A 19,451-nucleotide genomic window follows, 5' to 3' on the forward strand; every position below is an offset into this window, starting at 1 on the left:
CGTAACTCGAGGACTACCTGTATTTTTTTTTTAAAAAATGTGAAGGTACACTTATTTTTTTTCTCCTTGCAAGTGTGTTTGCCTGTGTAAACGGGGGTGGGTGGGACACCCCACACTCCATGCTGCAGCTGCATTGGCAAATGGATTTGCCTTTTCTTCCAACCAACTGGCTTTAGATGATAGATTAGATAGAGAGATAGATGCATAGATAGAGATGATAGATAGATAGATAGATAGATAGATAGATAGATAGATGATAGATAGATAGATAGATAGATAGATAGATAGATAGATAGATAGATAGATAGATAGATAGATAGACAGACAGACAGACAGATGATAGATATAGAGATGATAGGTGGATGGATGGATATAGATGGATGGAGATAGATGGATGGAGATAGATGGAGATAGATAGATAGATAGATAGATAGATAGATAGATAGATAGATAGATGGAGATAGAAAGATAGATATAGATAGATATAGAGATGATAGATAGATATAGAGATATAGAGATGATAGGTAGGTAGATAGATATAGATATAGATAGATGTAGAGATGATAGATATAGAGATGGTTGGATACAAATGAGAGATCGATTAGACAGATAAATAGGGATGGCAAGAGTGAGAAATAGATATGGATGAAGAGAAAGAGAGATGATAGGTGAAGAAAGATGAATGTTAGACAAGATGGATGGATAGATAAAATGGATATAGATGAGAGAGGGAGAGAGATGATAGATTAGATAGCACTTAGATGCTTCACAGAGCTTTCCAGCCCCCTCTTTAGTGGTTTACAGAGTCAACATCTTGCCCCCCCCCCCAACAACAATCTGGGTCCTCATTTGACCCACCTCGAAAGGATGGAGGGCGGAGTCAGTCAGGATGAAACTGCTGGCAGTGTGCAGAGTTAGAACAATTAATCAGTGGAACAACTTGCCTCCAGAAATTGTGGGTACTTCGTCACTGGAGGTTTTTAAGGAGCGTGCCCAATTCCAGCAAGGGGCAGTGGGAGATGTCGATTCTATACACCCTGTTAGAGCAGGGGTCTCCAACCTTGGCCACTTTACAACAGGTGGACTACAACTCCCAGAATTCCTCAGCCAGCCACCGGTGGACCTTCTTTAGAATCCCTGTCACTGGTGGACTACAACTCCCAGAATTCCTCAGCCAGCCACCGGTGGGCCTTCTTTAGAATCCCTCAGTCACGGGTGGACTACAACTCCCAGAATTCCTCAACCAGCCACCGGTGGGCCTTCTTTAGAATCCCTGTCACTGGTGGACTACAACTCCCAGAATTCCTCAGCCAGCCACCGGTGGGCCTTCTTTAGAATCCCTCAGTCACGGGTGGACTACAACTCCCAGAATTCCTCAGCCAGCCATGGCTGGCTGAGGAATTCTGGGAGTTGAAGTCCACCCGTCGTAAAATGGCCAAGGTTGCCGACCCCCCCTGCCTTATTCTCCCGTGACGGCTACGAAACGAAAGATACCCTCACCAACCAATACCGAAGGATACGTTCAAAATCGGCTTCCTTTATTTGGTGCTCTGTCTCGAGATTAGATGTGGCTCGACTTGGGGGGGGGGATCATCTTTCCCCACAGCAGGAGGGGGGCACGCATGATAAACGCTTGAGAGGTAGCGACGATGAAACGGGGCCCATCCCCGAATCCGTGTTGAAAATCACCATCCCCCCCTTGTCCGTAGACGTCAAGGGCATCGCTGCTCTTCTGCAGCCAAACTCTTCGTAGGTGGCAAAGAGTTGGCCAACATCATCTTCAAAGAGTTGGCCAACATCATCTTCAAAGAGTTGGCCAACATCATCTTCAAAGAGTTGGCCCACATCTTCTGCAAAGAGTTGGCCAACATCTTCTGCAAAGAGTTGGCCAACATCTTCTGCAAAGAGTTGGCCAACATCTTCTGCAAAGAGTTGGCCAACATCATCTTCAAAGAGTTGGCCAACATCTTCTGCAAAGAGTTGGCCCATGTCTTCTGCAAAGAGTTGGCCAACGTCTTCTGCAAAGAGTTGGCCAACATCATCTGCAAAGAGTTGGCCAACATCTTGTGTTGGGTGGGCTTTCGAATGCAGGAAAGACCCCCCCCCCAAAAAAAGAAGCTCAAGAACTGGAAGGGTGGAGGGCTGCCTTGGAGATAAATCATATCAAGGTGTTGAAAGTTTGTTTGGAGTCTCCCCCCCCCCCTACGAGACGGTCATGGCTCGGATGGAAGGACTTGCGGGAAGCGACTGCCGGGCCCGAGAGGCAGGAACACGGAAGCCCAACGGCGCGTCGGCTCAGCAGCCAGCAGGGGACGGAGCAAAATAATAGACGGCCAGGAGGATAAAATAGACCGTCACCAGCACAGTTCCTGGGCGGGAGAGAGAGAGAGAGAGAGAGAGGTGGACACGTTGTTCCTCTGCAGGCCTGGACGTCGGCTGGGGGGGGCTTTGGAGCAGCCATGCTCAGCCTGATCGATCCCCAGGGACGTTTAGACTTATATAGCGCTTCACAGCCCTCTCTTAAGCGGTTTACAGAGTCAGCCTCTTGTCCCCCTCAACAATCTGGGTCCTCATTTTACCCACCTTGGAAGGATGGAAGGCTGAGTTAACAGGTCAGGATTGAACTGCTGGCAGTTGGCAGGAATTAGCCTGCAATGCTGTATTCTAACCATTATGCAACCAGAGTCCGTCCTTCCTTCCTTCCTTCCTTCCTTCCTTCCTTCCTTCCTTCCTTCCTTCCTTCCTTCCATCCATCCATCCATCCATCCATCCATCCATCCATCCATCTTTTCCTTCCATCCATCTATCCATCCATCTTTTCCTTCCATCCATCTATCCATCCATCCTTCCTTCCTTTCAATCATCCATTCCTTCCTTCCTTCCATCTTCTCCTTCTTTTCTTTCCTTCCTTCCATCCATCCAACTTTTCCTTCCGTCCTTTCTTCCATCCATCTTTTCCTTCCTTCCTTCCTTCCTTCCTTCCTTCCTTCCTTCCTTCCTTCCTTCCTTCCTTCCTTCCTTCCTTCCTTCCCTTCCTTCCCTTCCTTCCTTCCTTCCCAATTAGCAATAGCCCTTAGACTTATATAGTGCTTTACACTGGTTCGCAGCCCTCTCTAAGCGGTTTACAGAGTCAAGAGTATTCGAAGGATGGAAAGCTGAGTCCAACCTTGAGCCGGTCAGGATCGAACTCCAGGCTGTGGGGCAGAGTTGGCCTGCAATGCTGCCCTCTAACCATTGTGCCACCAGTTGTCCTCCCTCCCTCCCTCCCTTCCCAATTAGCAATAGCCCTTAGACCAGTGTTTCTCAACCTTGGCAGACTTGAAGTCCCCAGGACTTCAAGTTGTCAAGGTTGAGAAACACTGCCTTAGACTTATATACCGCTTTCCAGCCCTCTCTAAGCGGTTTATAGAGTCTACCTCTCGCCCCCAAGAATCTGGGTCCTCATTTTACGGAAGAATTCTTGGAAGAACGTAGAATCCTCCTCCTCCTCCTCCTCCTCTCTGTCCCTCACTCTCTCCCTCCCCCCTTCTTGGAAAACCACCCTCCCTTCTAGCACTGATGATGTTCCCTAGTTGGGTCATGTAATGTCTGCAAACCCCCCCCTCCCCCAAGCTCAGAGAGCATCAAGGACTCCACTGTCTTCCCTCCTCCTCCTCTTCTCTCTGTCTCTCTCTCCTTTCCCCCCCCTTCTCTGAAAACCACCCTCCCTTCTAGCACTGATGATGTTCCCTAGTTGGGTCATGAAACGTCTGCAAACCCCCCCCTCCCCCAAGCTCAGAGAGCACCAAGGATCTCTCTGTCTTCCTCTTCCTCCTCCTTCTCTCTGTCCATCTCTCTCTCTCTCTCTCTCTGAAAACCCTCCTCCCTTCTTGCACTGATGACGTTACCTAGTTGGGCCACGAAACGTCTGCGAGAAAACCACCCAGCTCGGAGAGCACAAAGTCTTTCCTTCCTTCCTTCCTTCCTTCCTTTCTTCCTTCCTTCCTTCCTTCCATCCATCCATCCATCCATCCATCCATCCATCCATCCCTCTCTTCGTCCTCAATCCATCCCTCCCTCCCTCCCTTCTTTATTCCCTCCCTTCCTCCTAGCACTGATGATGTTCCCTAGTTGGGTCATGAAACATCTGCAAGAAAACCACCAAGCTCAGAGAGCACCAAGGATCTGTCTGTCTTCCTCTTCCTCCTCCTCTTCTTCTCTCTGTCCATCTCTCTCTCTCTCCCTCTCTCTGAAAACCCTCCTCCCTTCTTGCACTGATGACGTTACCTAGTTGGGTCACGAAACGTCTGCAAGAAAACCACCCAGCTCAGAGAGCACCAGGGACCCCCTCATTTCAACCCTCAGCTGCCAATATTCTCTGCCAATCAACGTCTGTCAATGTTCTCACCTTGGAAGTAATCACACTTGCCGTCCATGAAGATGTAATTCATGAGGACCACGCTGAACATGCTGGCGTAGACGTGGAGGTCGCTGAAACCAGGATGAAATCGGTGGGCTGCCCCAAAGGAAAGGAAAAAAGTAAATCTCCAAAGCCGCCACAGGGACCGACGGCCTGAAAATCCAACCGCCTCCTTCCCTCTTACAATATATATATATTTTTTTTTTGTTAAAGTTGCCAAACTTTAATTAAAGACAAACTAAGAAATATATATAGTATTATGTCAAAGCACCTGGTACGCTCAAATATGGGAGGGAGCAGGTGCTTTGGCAAAACATCTAATCATTCCCTTGGCTCAGCTGATAAAGGGAGGAGAGCTTGTGGCTTAGAGGTTAATACAACTGCCTAACATGTAAAAACAGCCCAGGTTCGAATCCCAGCAAGGGTATGGCTAGCTGATGAGAGCTAAATAGCTTGAATTAAATCTATACCAGTCTCCCTTCGTTTATTTATCAGCAAAAATGCAACACATATACGCATACATACACAAACACACCCACAGACATACCAGGTGCTTTGACATAACACTTAAGCATTTCCTTGGCTCAGCTGATAAGGGAGGAGAGTTTGTGGCTTAGAGGCTAATACAACTGCCTAACGTAAAATAGCCCAAGTTCAAATCCCAGCAAGGGTATGGCAAGCTGATGAGAGCTAAATAGTTTGAATTAAATCTATACCAGTCTCCATTTATTTATCAGCAAAACTGCAACACACACACAGACACACACATATCTATATCTATCTATCTATCTATCTATCTATCTATCTATCTATCTATCTATCTATCTATCTATCTATCATCTATCTATCTATCTATCTATCTATCTATCTATCTATCTATCTATCTATCATCTACCTCTCCATCCATCCATCCATCCACAAATTATCTATCAAACTGTCTGTTGTGTCTCTGTCTGTCTTCTATCTATCTATCTTTCTTTCTTTCTTTCTTTCTTTCTATCATCTACATACATCCATCCATGCATCCACATATTAACTATCAAACAGTCTGTCTGTCTGTCTCTCTATCTGTATCTATCTATCTATCTATCTATCTATCTATCTATCTATCTATCTTATCTATCTATCTATCTATCTCTACCTACCTACCTACCTACCTACCTACCTACCTACCTACCTACCTATCATCTATTTACTTATTTATTTCTTCATCTATCTATCTATCTATCTATCTATCTATCTATCTATCTATCATCTATCATCTATCATCTATCTATCTATCTATCTATCTATCTATCTATCTATCTATCTATCTATCTATCTATCTATCTATCTATCTATTTTATCTATCTATCATCTATCTATCATCTATCATCTACCTACCTACCTACCTACCTACCTACCTACCTATCATCTATTTACTTATTTATTTCTTCATCTATCTATCTATCTATCTATCTATCTATCTATCTATCTATCTACCTACCTCCTACCTACCATCTATCTATCTATCTATCTATCTATCTATCTATCTATCTATCTATCTATCTATCTATCTATCTATCTATCTATCTATCTATCCTATCATCTACCTACCTACCTACCTACCTACCTACCTACCTACCTACCTACCTCTATCTATCCATCCATCCACCCACCCACCCACCCACCATCTATCTATCTATCTACTATCTATCTATCTATCTATCTATCTATCTATCTATCTATCTATCTATCTATCTATCTACCTACCTACCTACCTACCTACCTACCTACCTACCTACCTACCTACCTACCTATCATCTATTTACTTATTTATTTCTTCATCTATCTATCTATCTATCTATCTATCTATCTATCTATCTATCTATCTATCTATCTATCATCTATCTACCTACCTACTATCTATCTATCTATCTATCTATCTATCTATCTATCTATCTATCTATCTATCATCTATCTATCATCTATCATCTACCTACCTACCTACCTACCTCTATCTATCCATCCATCCACCACCCACCACACCACCTACCATCATCTATCTATCTATCTATCTATCTATCTATCTATCTATCTATCTATCTATCTATCTATCTATCTACCTACCTACCTACCTACCTACCTACCTACCTACCTACCTACCTACCTACCTACCTATCATCTATTTACTTATTTATTTCTTCATCTATCTATCTATCTATCTATCTATCTATCTATCTATCTATCTATCTATCTATCTATCTATCATCTATCTACCTACCTACTATCTATCTATCTATCTATCTATCTATCTATCTATCTATCTATCTATCTATCATCTATCTATCATCTATCATCTACCTACCTACCTACCTACCTCTATCTATCCATCCATCCACCCACCCACCCACCTACCATCATCTATCTATCATCTATCTATCATCTATCTATCTATCTATCTATCTATCTATCTATCTATCTATCTATCTATCATCTATCTATCTATCTACCTACCTACCTACCTACCTACCTACCTACCTACCTACCTACCTACCTACGCTACCTACCTACCATCTATGTATGTATGTATGTATCTATCTATCATCTATCTATCTAATCCTCCCTCTCTATCTCCCCCTCCCTCCCTCCATACCCACACACACACACACACACACAGACACATTATATATAAAGGATAGGCTGTCCTCGACATACAACTGTTCATTCAACAACCATTCAAAATTACAATGATGCTGAACGAAGGGACATGCCCCCCCACACCCCGTCTAAACTTATCACCATCGCAGTGCCTCCCACCTGCCCTCCCCGGTCACATGATGGCAACCTGGACACTGGGCAACCTGTTTGGGCTTGATGATGATGATGATGATGATGATGATAAGTTGCAGCAGATTCTCCCTCGGTTACTTACATAAAAGACGGTGAAGAGGACCAGGATGGGGATCTGCAACATGCAAACCTGGACGGCGATGCAATTCCCGATCTCGATGCTTCAAAAGGACGGACACAAAAGGAGGGGGGAGAAGGGGGGGACATGGGACACATGTTGGACACAACCTGCTTCCCATAATCCCCAGCCACCTGAGACATCACCCCCCCCACCACCACCACCAGCTGGATTGCACCCTTGCATTTCCCAACCATTTCAATATTGGGCATTGTGATTGTTCCCCGTGGGTCGACCATGAGGCCAATGTGGAGAAAAGACACGGACACGAACTTTCTCGAGATGGAGCGACCCAGATTGGGGGTCTGAGAGCCCTTTTATTGAGATAGGACAAAGGCAGGAGGAGCAATCAGCATGTGGTTAAAAACAGCTGTAAAAGTACAATTTCTAATCTACTGCTCAGGAAGTTCTGTCTATATATGGTCAAATCCTGGGCGTCATTGGTAGGGCGCATCTCAGGATGTTATGTTATGCATTATCAGGATGTTATGGAGTTTTAGGAGTTTGTTTTCTCCTGTGTGGTTCAGCGTGGCTCTGCATGCCCTAGTATGAACTGGGGCCATGGAGGACACACACTTACACAAGGAACTATATTACAACAGGGCATATTAATATCTTTTTTAAAAAAAGTTCTATTTTTTGTTTACATCTCATCGTGTGGATGGTCTGATTCCTGGGAGTTCAATACCAATAAACATGACAGCATTATTCCTAGTAATTCCGTTTTCATTTTTAGTTTTGCCAACGCCTAATTTCTGCTGTCATCCTTCAATTCTAAAGCTTCTCGAAAGTTTTACCGTATATTGTTAACATCTGTTTTTGCTATTTTTCTCCTCTTATAGCAATAGCAGTTAGACTAATATACCGCTTCATGGGGCTTTCAGCCCTCTCTAAGCGGTTTACAGAGTCAGCATATTGCCCCCAACAACAATCCGGGTCCTCATTTTACCCACCTCGGAAGGATGGAAGGCTGAGTCAACTCTGAGCCGGTGAGATTTTGAACAGCCGGACTGCAGAACTGCAGTCAGCTGAAGTAGCCTGCAGTGCTGCATTTAACCAATTTGATAGATAATATGTGGATGGATGGATAGATTGATAGATACAGATAGAGACAGACAGACAGTTTGATAGATAGTTAATATGTTGATGGATGGATGGATGAATGGATGTAGATAGATGATAGATAGATAGATAGATAGATAGATAGATAGATAGATAGATAGATAGATAGATAGATGATAGATAGAAGACAGACAGAGACAGACAGTTTGATAGATAGTTAATTTGTGGATGGATGGATGGATGGATGGATGGATGGATGGATGGATAGAGAGATAGATAGATAGATAGATAGATAGATAGATAGATACAGATAAAGATAGATAATAGATAGATAGATAGATAGATAGATAGATAGATAGATAGATAGATAGATAGAAGACAGACAGAGACACAGACAGTTTGATAGATAGTTAATTTGTGGATGGATGGATGGATAGAGAGGTAGGTAGGTAGGTAGGTAGGTAGGTAGGTAGGTAGATAGATAGATAGATAGATAGATAGATACAAATAAAGATAGTAGATAGATAGATAGATAGATGGATGGATGGATGGATGGATGGATGGATGGATGGATGGATGGATGGATGGATAGAGATAGACAGACAGATAGTTTGAAAGATAGATAGTAATAGTGGATGGATGGATGGATGGATAGATATAGATAGATAGATAGATATAGACATATAAAGATACATGTGTATGGAGAAAAGGAATATAATCGATGCTTAACAATGTAGAAATGTGCAAAGATGATATTTATGTTTTAAAAATGAAAAAAAAAAAACCTGTCTAATAAAAATATTTTTTAAAAACCCAAAACCGAATGTGAAATCCACCGCTGGATCTCCCCCAATGCCAAGAGACAGAGAGATTCCCAAACCAAGGTTTTCTTCCGAGGGAGATTTCACAACCGATCCTTATCTGCAGAAGGAGAGGCTCACACCTACCATCAAGCTGAGATTGTTCTGCAGGGCAAACTGGATCCCGTTGATCAACTCGGGATCTCGGGCACCATGGCCAGCACCGTCACGCCGATGAAGTACTGGGAGAAGAGGGGAGAACTCGAGGTTAGATTCCCCTGGGCATCGGGGACCCACCGCCAGGATTCCGCAAAGGGGCTGGACGAGGCAGTGGTGGTTTTCGTTTTTTTTTTAAAGCAAACTTCACAATTTGGTAGACAAACTAACAGTCGTAAGGAACGGATAGAAGAGAATATTGGTTGCTCAGGGTTGAACAGTGGGGTCCTGGGGGTTTCTCTGAGCTGGATGGGTTTCTTGCAGACGTTTCGTGACCCAACTAGGTAATATCATCAGTGCCAGAAGGGAGTGTGGGTTTGGGGAGAGGAGGAGGTGGTGGTGGTGGAGGAGGAAGAGGAGGATTGTGGCTTCCTTCGTGCTCTCTGAACTTGGTGGTGTTCTTGCAGACGTTTCACGACCCAACTAGGGAACATCATCAGTGCTAGAAGGGATTGGGGTTTGTGGAGAGGAGGGGGAGAGGAGGAGGAGGAGGAGGAGGAGGAGGAGGAGGAGGAGGAGGAGGAGGAGGAGGAGGAGGAGGAGGAGGAGGAGGAGGAGGGGAATTGTGGTGTCCTTGTGCTGAGCTTGATGGCTTTCTTGCAGACGTTGCAATGATCAATGCTGTATCCCTGATGATGTTACCTAGTTGGGTCATGAAACGTCTGCAAGAAAACCACCAAACTCAGAGTGCATCAAGGATCACACTGTCCTTTTCCTCCTCCTCCTCCTCCTCCTCTCCACAAAGCCCACTCCCTTCTAGCACTGATAATGTTACCTAGTCAGGTCATGAAATGTCTGCAAGAAACCACCAAGCTCAGAGAACACCAAGGACCCACCACAGCCCTTCCTTCCTTCCTTCCTTCCTCTCCTTCCTTCCTTCCTTCCTTCCTTCCTTCACTTCCTTTCCTTATTTTTCCTTCCTTCCTTATTTTTCCTTCCTTCCTTTCTTCCTTATCTATTTTTTCCTTCCTCTTCCTTCCTTCCTTCCTTCCTTCCTTCCTTCCTTCATTTTTCCTTCCTTCCTTCCTTCCTTCCTTCCTTCCTTTCCTTCCTTCCTTCTTTCTTCTTCCTTCCTTCCTCCTTCCTCCTCCTCCTCTTCCTCTCCTCCTTCCTTCCTTCCTCCTCCCACCCTCCTCCTCCCTCCCTTCCCTTTATTTCTTTCTCTTCCTCCTCCTCCTCTCCACAACCCCCCTCCCATCTAGCACTGATGATGTTCCCTAGTTGGGTCATGAAATGTCTGCAAGAAAACCACCCAGCTCAGAGAGCACCAAGGACCCCCACAGCTCATCCGCTTACTTGGAAACGGCCAGAGTTTCCCACCCAGCGGTCCCACTGTTGGGCGCCTTCTGAAGAAGCATCTCGGGGACTTCGCCCAGCCCTCGCCCCCTCCCTCCCCCCTCCCTCCTTCCTTACCTGGGAGATCAGTGAGTGTTCAGAATGGGGCTGATGTGCCTCGCCAGATCCGCGCAGGCGGACATGCCCAGGGTGGCCACCAGAAGGATGACCACGGCTCTCCAGCGGGACCAGTGGACCACTGCGCTGTGATGGTGGCCAGGCACTGCGACAAAAGCCAGAAGAGGGTCCTCAGCGGGGGGGGGGGGTTCCTCGTCTCCGCCTCAACATGGACCCCCAGGAAGAGTTTACAAAATAAACAGAACCCCCTCCCAAAACGTTTATTTCCACGTCAAGGTGGAAGGAAGAGGTCAAGAGGAACGTCGGATCGAAACTCCCCTCCTCAAGATGGACTAGTCACTTCCAACACACCTGTGTTGCCCGGCCCAAAAGGACAAGCAAGTCCTCGGCTTAGGGCTGTTCATTTAGCGACGGCTGGAAGTTACAACGGCCCTGAATAAAGAGGGACTTAGGGCCGTTTTTTCCCCAAACTAACGAGTGGGTTCTGGATCCATCGCAACCGAGCCGAGGTGGCGCAGTGGTTAGGGTGCAGCACTGCAGGCCACTTCAGCTGACTGTTATCTGCAGTTCGGCGGTTCTAATCTCACCGGCTCAAGGTTGACTCAGCCTTCCATCCTTTCCGAGGTGGGTGAAATGAGAACCTGGACTGTGGGGGCGATATGTGCTGACTCTGTAAACCGCTTAGAGAGGGCTATGAAGCGGTATATAAGTCTAACTGCTATTGCTATTGCTATATGCTGCGCATAGGGCTGGGAGTCATAATTGGGCATGCTCACACCACCGCCCTGCGGCATCCAGATGTTCGCTGCACATTGTGCGCGCATGTGCAATGGGTTTGGAAATGGATAGAACAAATTACAGAGGAACAAATAGAATATAAACCGGAATCCTTTCGGCTGGGAATAACCAGGGGGAAATATAGAAAGAAAATTAAATACATGTGTTGACTACAGCTGGAATAACGTTTGCCCAATGTTGGGAAAAAAGTAATATTCCCCTCCGGATGAATTCGTGATTCAGAAAAAAATTGAATTGTGCAGAAACGGACAAGTTAACATTAAGATTAAAGGACAAAGAAGAGCCTGAATGTTATGAAATTTGGGATAATTGGTACAAATGGTTGCAAAACAGGAATAAAATTAATTCAGCCGAGAAACAATAGAGATGTGTATAGAACTGTAGATAAATGTATATAAATATAGAAGCTTCTCTGTAGCTGCCCCAACCCTATGGAACGATCTACCCCCAGAGATCCGGACCCTCCCCACTCTCTCGGCCTTCCGAAAATCTCCTACTACTGGCTATTCCGGCAGGCCTGGTGGAGCTGTTGACCTTTTGAATGAAGTCCAGCCCCCACTAAGGTTGAGTGCATGATGTGTCTTATTTAACTTGCTTTTTCTCTCTATTTTAAAAATTTTTTTAGTATTCTTTTTAGAGTTGTTTTTATGTCCTTTGCGTTTGGGCGGCATATAAATTCATTAAACTTTGAACTACAAGCAAAATAAGATTGATATGTACAGGTATGAGGACACAACTGTCAGCCTCTGCTTTGCTGCTGCTTCGGCTGCCATTGAAACGGGGAGGGGGGGCATGGTATTTGGGAGGGGATTACTAATTGTGCTGGAGAAAGATTCTGGAGTTTTTGCTGCCTGTATTACTGCGCATGTGGAGGAGGTTTCCCGCCAAGGCTAACGGCACCGACATTCCATCTGGGTGATGCCTTTCGAAGTTATCTCGCACCTGACACTTGGGAGAATTATGATTGGCCTGTAACTGGGATGCCAAGGGGTGGGGAATGGGTTATTCTATATATCATTTGCTTTCGCGCCTAAATAATCAGTCTTCGCTTTGCTATGCTTCTGATCATTTATAATTAGTAAAAGTACACTTGATTTCTATCAATGGAGTCTCGTGGTCTTCTTTCCTAATTACTCAGTGAAGAGGTGCTGACAACAACAATGTTGATGTGATGATTGTTAAGATGTTAGGGAATAATAAAAATCTGCGGTAGAAAAAATGATAGCAAAGATGATACTTTGATTTAAACAGATAAGTATTTATACGGAATATAAATATAAGTATGGAATCAAACATAAAAATGGGTAATGAATAAGAGGAACCACGAATGAAAGACATGAATGTATAGGAGGGAAGATATTAACTGTAAAGATACACCGATACGGAACTGCTGAATGATAATAAATAAAAATAATTTATTTATTATGCAAATAAAAAAATCTGCTCTAAGAAAAAAAACAGGTAAGGACCGCGGGGAGAGGGGGGGGTGGCCGCTGCTCCCAGCTACCTCTGGTAAGGCCGTAGGAGACCCACCACTGCTTAACAACCGTTGCTCGCACCCCCGTGGTCACGAATCAAAATTATTCAGACGCCGGGGGACGGATTAGGTCCTCGACTTATAACTGTCTGTTTTAGCGACGTGGGACGGGCCGGAGGACTTACTGTGACAGTCGCTGATGTGGATGTCGTAGATGTGGGAGTGGGTCTTCAGGGTGAAGACGAGCCCGATGACATACGCGGCCGGGAGCATCAAGGAGACGGTGTACACCAGGGGCCTGCGGTGTGGGAAGCAAGGCGCAGAATAACAAGAGTTGGAAGGGACCTGGGAGGTCTTCTAGTCCAACCCTTGCCCAAGCAGGAGACCCTCGACCATTTCAGACAAATGTTTTTTTCCAATCTCTGGTTCAAAACCTCCAGTGGGGAAGCAACCACAAGGTGGCGCAGTGGTTAAGAGTGCACCACTGCAGGCTACTTCAGCTGACTGCAGTTCTGCAGTTCGGCGGTTCAAATCTCACCGGCTCAAGGTTGACTCAGCCTTCCATCCTTCCGAGGTGGGTAAAATGAGGACCCGGATTGTTGTTGGGGGCGATATGCTGACTCTGTAAACCGCTTAGAGAGGGCTGAAAGCCCTGTGAAGCGGCATATAAGTCTAACTGCTATTGCTAACTGCTACTGCTATTCTGGTGGCAAGGAGTTCCACTGGTTCATTGCGCTCACTATTAAGGCATTTCTCCTTAATTCTAGGTTGCTTCTCTCCTCGATGAGCTTCCATCGTTGCATCTTGTCCTGCCTTCTGGTGCTCTGAAGGATCTTCCCCTGGGAGTGTCCTCCAGGCCGGAAAAGTTTTGAAGCAACTGCAGAATCAACCTCCTGATCAGGGGCCTTCTGGAGGGCTGGGTACTACAGCTCCCATATTCCTGGACAGCTGGGATTTGGGATTGTAATCCCACCTACCTACAGACGGATTATCAGAAAGGGTTTAGGCCCGGGGGGGGGGGTCCAACCTTGACCAATTTAAGACTTGTGGACTTCAACTCCCAGAATTCCCCAGCCAGGATGCTACTAACACTACTAAGGAGACCTGATGCGTTGCTAGCTAAGCGTTTTGTGAGAACAAAGCAGTAGCGGGTTTCGGCTCCCGCTGCAATCGATACCCTGCAATGGGAGTCACTACTTTGAGCCAATTACCAGGCGATGGCGAGTTCTAGTCCCGCCTTCACCATGAAAACTGGCTGGGCGACTCTGAGCCAATTGCTAGTCCTGCCTTGAGTCATAAAAGCCGGCTGAATGACTTTGGACCAATCACCAGGAGACAGGGAGTTCTAGTCCCGCCTTAGGCCAGCCAGTGCCTCTCTCTCTCAGCCCAGCCCACCTCGCAGGGTTGTTGCTGTGAGGAAAAAATTTTGTTGCACCATTTCTAAGCCGCCTAGAGACAACCTTGTAAGGGAGAGGGACAGCACAGACAGTTAATAAAATAAATACATAAATAGGCTTGGCGCCTTGAGTTATTTGTAAATGTAATAAAGGCAGCAAATAAATAATAAAATAAAGCTACAATTAAAATAAAATAATAATATAAAATAAAAAAATAAAAAATAAATTAAATCAAATAATCAAATAATTAAATAATTAAATTAAATCAAATAATCAAATTAAATAAATTAAATTAAATTCCATTAAATTAAATTAAATTCCATTAAATTAAATTAAATTCCATTAAATTAAATCAAATATTTAAATAAATTAGATTAAATTACTACATTAAATTAAAGTAAAGAAAATAAAATAATTAAATAAAATAATTAAATTAGATTAAATTATTAAATTAGATTAAATAATAAAATAAAATAATAAAATAAAATAATAAAATAAAAATAATAAAACTATTAAATAAAATTAAACTATTAAATTAAATTAAATTATTAAATGAAATGAAATGAAATTAAGTAAAAATAATTAAATAAAATTAAATAATAAAATAATAAAATAAAATAAAACAATAAAATAAAATAATAAAATAAAATAACAAAATAAAATAATAAAGTAAAATAAAATAAAACTAATTAAATTAAATTAAATAATTAAATTAGATTAAATTAATTAAAGTAATTACATTAGATTAAATTAATTGAATTAGATTAAATTAATTAAATCAATTGAATTAATTAGATTAATTAGATTAATTAGATTAATTAAATTAATTAAATTAAATTAATAAATTAAATAAATTAAATAAAATAAATAAATTAAATAAATTAAATAAATTAAATAAATTAAATAAATTAAATAAATTAAATAAATTAAATAAATAATTAAATAAATTAAATAAATTAAATAAATTAAATAAATTAAATAATCAAATCAAGTCAAATCCAATCAAATCTTCCGAGCAAGAGCTACTCACTCAATATGGCTGTAGTAGAGAGTCCCGTTGTTCTCCATCTACCGAGAGAGAACCGAAGGGTCAGAGACGCCTAGTCAAGACCCCCCACATCCCAATCTCTTTCGACCTCTTCCCCCACCCCCAAAAAAAAACCCAACTCAGCCAGCCCTCTACTTCTTCTAAACTTTCCATTTGATGCCACTTTTAAGACCTTCAGGTGTGTCGGGACTACAAATCCAAGCCTCCCCAGCCCACCTGGGAACCGCCAAACGAATACACTTGGAAGGGGCCAAAGCTCCGAGGCATCGATTCTCATTGGCGGCTGAAATGGTCGCGGGGATGGCTTCCTCGGAGGCGCCGTTCGCAACCCGCAGGGAGGTCATCCCACTTACCAGATCGAAGTGACAGTTCTGGCAGACGTAATGCGCGGGTAGCTCTTGAGTCAAATTCTGGCATTCCCCACAGACCAGCCTTCCGTAGACTTTGGAGAAGAGAGTCGGGGCAAAGACACCTGGCAGGTAAAGGGATGGGGGGGAGGAGAGTTCATGTGCGATGCCACCCTGGAGGGCAAAACCAACCAGATTACAGGGCAGTGGCTGATTGGCGCAGTACAAAAAAATCCCCCATATGCCACAGTCCGGATCCCACCCTGTTGGCCGCTGGAGGAGGCTTGGCAGTCGGGGTCAGCATCAGGGCAGCCGGAGAGCTCCGAGGGGGAAGAGGGAAGGGAGTTGGCAGAGAGAGAGGGGGGGCAGAGGTGGAGTCTGGGCTGTCAATCAGCCCTCAGATGGAGGGTCAACAGCCCCCAGGTCTGGAGGTGGCTGATGAGGAAGAGGAGGAACAGCTGAGCCCAGTGACTGACGCACGGACGCAAAGAAGGCACAGAGGAGAGGAGAGCAGTGGAAATCTATGGGCCGGTCCTTGGGACGGAAGATCCCTGAGTGCCTGACGTGTGGATGTACAGAAGGCAGAGGAGAGGAGAGGAGAGCAGTGGAAATCTATTGGACAGAAGATCCCTGAGTGCCTGATGTGCAGATGTACAGAAGGCGGAGGAGAGGAGAGCAGTAGAAATCTATGGGCTGGTCCTTGGGACAGAAGATCCCTGAGTGCCTGACGTGCGGATGTACAGAAGGCAGAGGAGAGCAGTGGAAATCTATGGGCCGGTCCTTGGGATGGAAGAGCCACCGCTACTGGAGAAGCCCCACCCGAGCTCTGGGGATGAAAGGCAGGGGGCGGAGATGAATAGATGGGGCAGACAACTATTGCTCTCCCTGCTGGATGGTCCATCCCTCCATCCTGTATTTCTAGGAGGGAGGCTTCGAGATTGATCAGATCCCGCTAGAAACTCTTCCAATGGAGGCCGAAGGGGCTTTCAGCTCAAACTGTGATGTTGCAGCTCTGCGTTCCCAACCTGAGATATAAATAACCAAGGGCGGGAAAGGGGGTTTGGGTGCCCCCAGAGCTTACCCCCCACCGACAGGAACAGGAGAGCGGAGCTGATCCCGCCGAGCGGCTGTTGAACCTTTGCTCTTGATGGCGGATGCCCCCGATCACCATGCAGAGGCCCTGCAAGAGAGAGAGGGAGAAGGAGAGATAGATAGATAGATAGAGAGAGAGAGAGAGAGAGACGGAGGGAGTGGGGGAGGGAGAGAGGATGGGAGGGAAGGGAGGAAAAGAGAGAAGGCGAGAGAGAGGGGGAGAAGGAGAGAGAGACAGAGAGGAGAGGGAGGAGGGAAGGAGGAGAGATAGAGGGAAGGAGGGAGTGGGGAAGGGAGAGAGGATGGGAGGGAAGGGAGGAAAAGAGAGAAGGTGAGAGAGAGGGGGAGAAGGAAAGAGAGACAGAGAGGAGAGGGAGGAGGGAAGGAGGAGAGATAGAGGGAAGGAGGGAGTGGGGGAGGGGGAGAGGATGGGAGGGAAGGGAGGAAAAGAGAGAAGGATAGAGGGAGGGAGGGAGAGTAGAGAGGGAGAGAGAAAGGGAGGAGAGAGACAGAGAGGAAAGGAGGGAGAGAGGGAGGGATGGAGAGGGAAGGAAGGAGGGAGAGGAAGGAAGGAGATGGAGGGAGGGAGTGGGGGAGAGAGAGAGGATGAGAGGGAGGAAAAGAGAAGGAGAGAGAGATGGAGGGAGGGAAGGAGGTAGAGATAGAGAGAGGGAGAAGGAGAGAGAGGGAGAGTAGAGTGGGAGAGAAAGGGAGCAGGAGAGATAGAAAGAGTGAGAGGGACGGAGGGAGGAGAGATAGAGAGGGAGGGAGAGGGAAGGAAGAAGGGAGAGGGAGGAAGGAGAGATAGAGAGCGGAAGGGAGAAAAAGCGAGGGAGAGGGAGGGAGGAGATAGATAGGGGGAGAGGGATAGAGGGAGGGGTTAAGAGAGTGGGAGAAGCACTTTCCATCTCTTGGTGCTGAACCTGGGTCAAACAGGACCTCCACCCCAACCCACCCCCAAAGCCACGAAGGGACCGGGGGCCCCATGGAAAGGAGCTGGGGGCCCAGACCCACCGGGACGAAAAGGACGCAGCCCAGGAGGGTCCCCGTCAGGGCGGACTTGACGATCTCCTCGTAGCACTTGTTCTTCTCGCGAGCCCCCTTGATGAGGGCCGTGATGTAGAAGGTCAGCTCCGTGATGGAGCCAAACGTGGCGTTGACCACGGCCCCCACCGCAAAGTTGCTTTGGGCCGAGATGCTGTGGGAGAGAGAGGGAGGGAGGGTCTCACGGAGGGAACCGGGGAGCCCATCTTGAGGGTCTTCCTGGGCTCCTCAAGGAGGAGGAGAACGGAATAACAGAGTTGGAAGGGACCTTGGAGGTCTTCTAGTCCAGCCCTCTGCTCAGGTAGGAGATCCTAGACCACTTCGAACAAATGGTTGTCTCCAGTCTCTTCTTGAAAGTCTCTAGTGATGGAGAAGGAAGGAAGGAAGGAAGGAAGGAAGGAAGGAAGGAAGGAAGAAAAAAGAATAGCGGAATAACAGAATAAGAGTTGGAAGGGACCTTGGAGGTCTTCTAGTCGAACCCCCTGCTCAGGCAGGAAACCCTACACCACTTCAGACGAATGGTTATCCAATCTCTTCTTGAAAACCTCCAGTGTTGGAGAAGAAAAAGAAGGAAGGAAGGAAGGAAGGAAGGAAGGAAGGAAGGAAGGAAGGAAGGAAGGAAGGAAGGAAGGAAGGAAGATTAGCAGAATAAGAGTTGGAAGGGACCTTGGAGGTCTTCTAGTCCAGCCCTCTGCTCAGGCAGGAGATCCTAGACCACTTCAGACAAATGATTGAAAGTCTCTAGTGATGGAGAAGGAAGGAAGGAAGGAAGGAAGGAAGGAAGGAAGGAAGGAAGGAAAAAGAATAGCAGAATAACAGAATAAGAGTTGGAAGGGACCTGGGAGGTCTTCTAGTCGAACCCCCTGCTCAGGCAGGAAACCCTACACCCACTTCAGATGAATGGTTATCCAATCTCTTCTTGAAAACCTCCAGTGTTGGAGAAGGAAGGAAGGGAGGAAGGGAGGGAGGGAGGGAGGGAGGGAGGGAGGGAGGGAGGAAGGAAAAATAATATACAGAAGACCTCCAAGGTCCCTTCCAACTCATCCATTCTAAGTCTGAGGAGACCTGAAGATTCACGTGTCAGGAAAATGCACCTGGTCGCTAAATGAACTGTTATAAACCGAGGACTATCTGAGCTTTGGACTCCGTTTGGAAACCAACCAAGAGGTCAGGAATCTTTAGAGGACCCCCCACTTCTCCTCCTTCTGGCCAAAGGTCCATACGAGCCTCACCTGGCAATGGCCATGCCGATGTAGTAGGAGAGAGGCATGATGGAGAGGAGAGCCAGGGTGAACTTGGTCACGGAGCTGGTGTAGTAGTTGTGTTTATCGGCGTAGCCCAAAATCAGAGTCACGACGACCAACGGGAGGAGATCTGGAGGTTGGTGGGTCAGGAAAACGCGCCTGGA

General features: G+C 45.7%; 1 protein-coding gene across 1 annotated transcript in view; it reads right to left on the minus strand.

Moving 5' to 3' along the window:
- Nucleotides 1-2,074: 2,074 nt before the first annotated feature.
- The window catches only part of LOC148043994 (uncharacterized), a 36,596-nt gene continuing 19,219 nt past the window's right edge, over nt 2,075-19,451 (minus strand). The window contains 14 exon segments of the mRNA XM_087722444.1: nt 2,075-2,369; nt 4,388-4,477; nt 4,480-4,495; nt 7,314-7,385; nt 9,353-9,414; nt 9,417-9,475; nt 10,859-10,985; nt 13,301-13,413; nt 15,543-15,580; nt 15,914-16,032; nt 16,989-17,021; nt 17,024-17,087; nt 18,014-18,197; nt 19,276-19,417. Coding sequence (XP_087578570.1) covers nt 2,296-2,369; nt 4,388-4,477; nt 4,480-4,495; nt 7,314-7,385; nt 9,353-9,414; nt 9,417-9,475; nt 10,859-10,985; nt 13,301-13,413; nt 15,543-15,580; nt 15,914-16,032; nt 16,989-17,021; nt 17,024-17,087; nt 18,014-18,197; nt 19,276-19,417 — 1,193 coding nt within the window. The 3' untranslated portion in view covers nt 2,075-2,295.

This window comes from Thamnophis sirtalis, unplaced genomic scaffold (assembly GCF_051295495.1).
Source record: "Thamnophis sirtalis isolate CommonGarterSnake01/CBP01778 unplaced genomic scaffold, rThaSir2_p1.2 scaffold_9, whole genome shotgun sequence".
Lineage (NCBI taxonomy): Eukaryota > Metazoa > Chordata > Lepidosauria > Squamata > Natricidae > Thamnophis > Thamnophis sirtalis.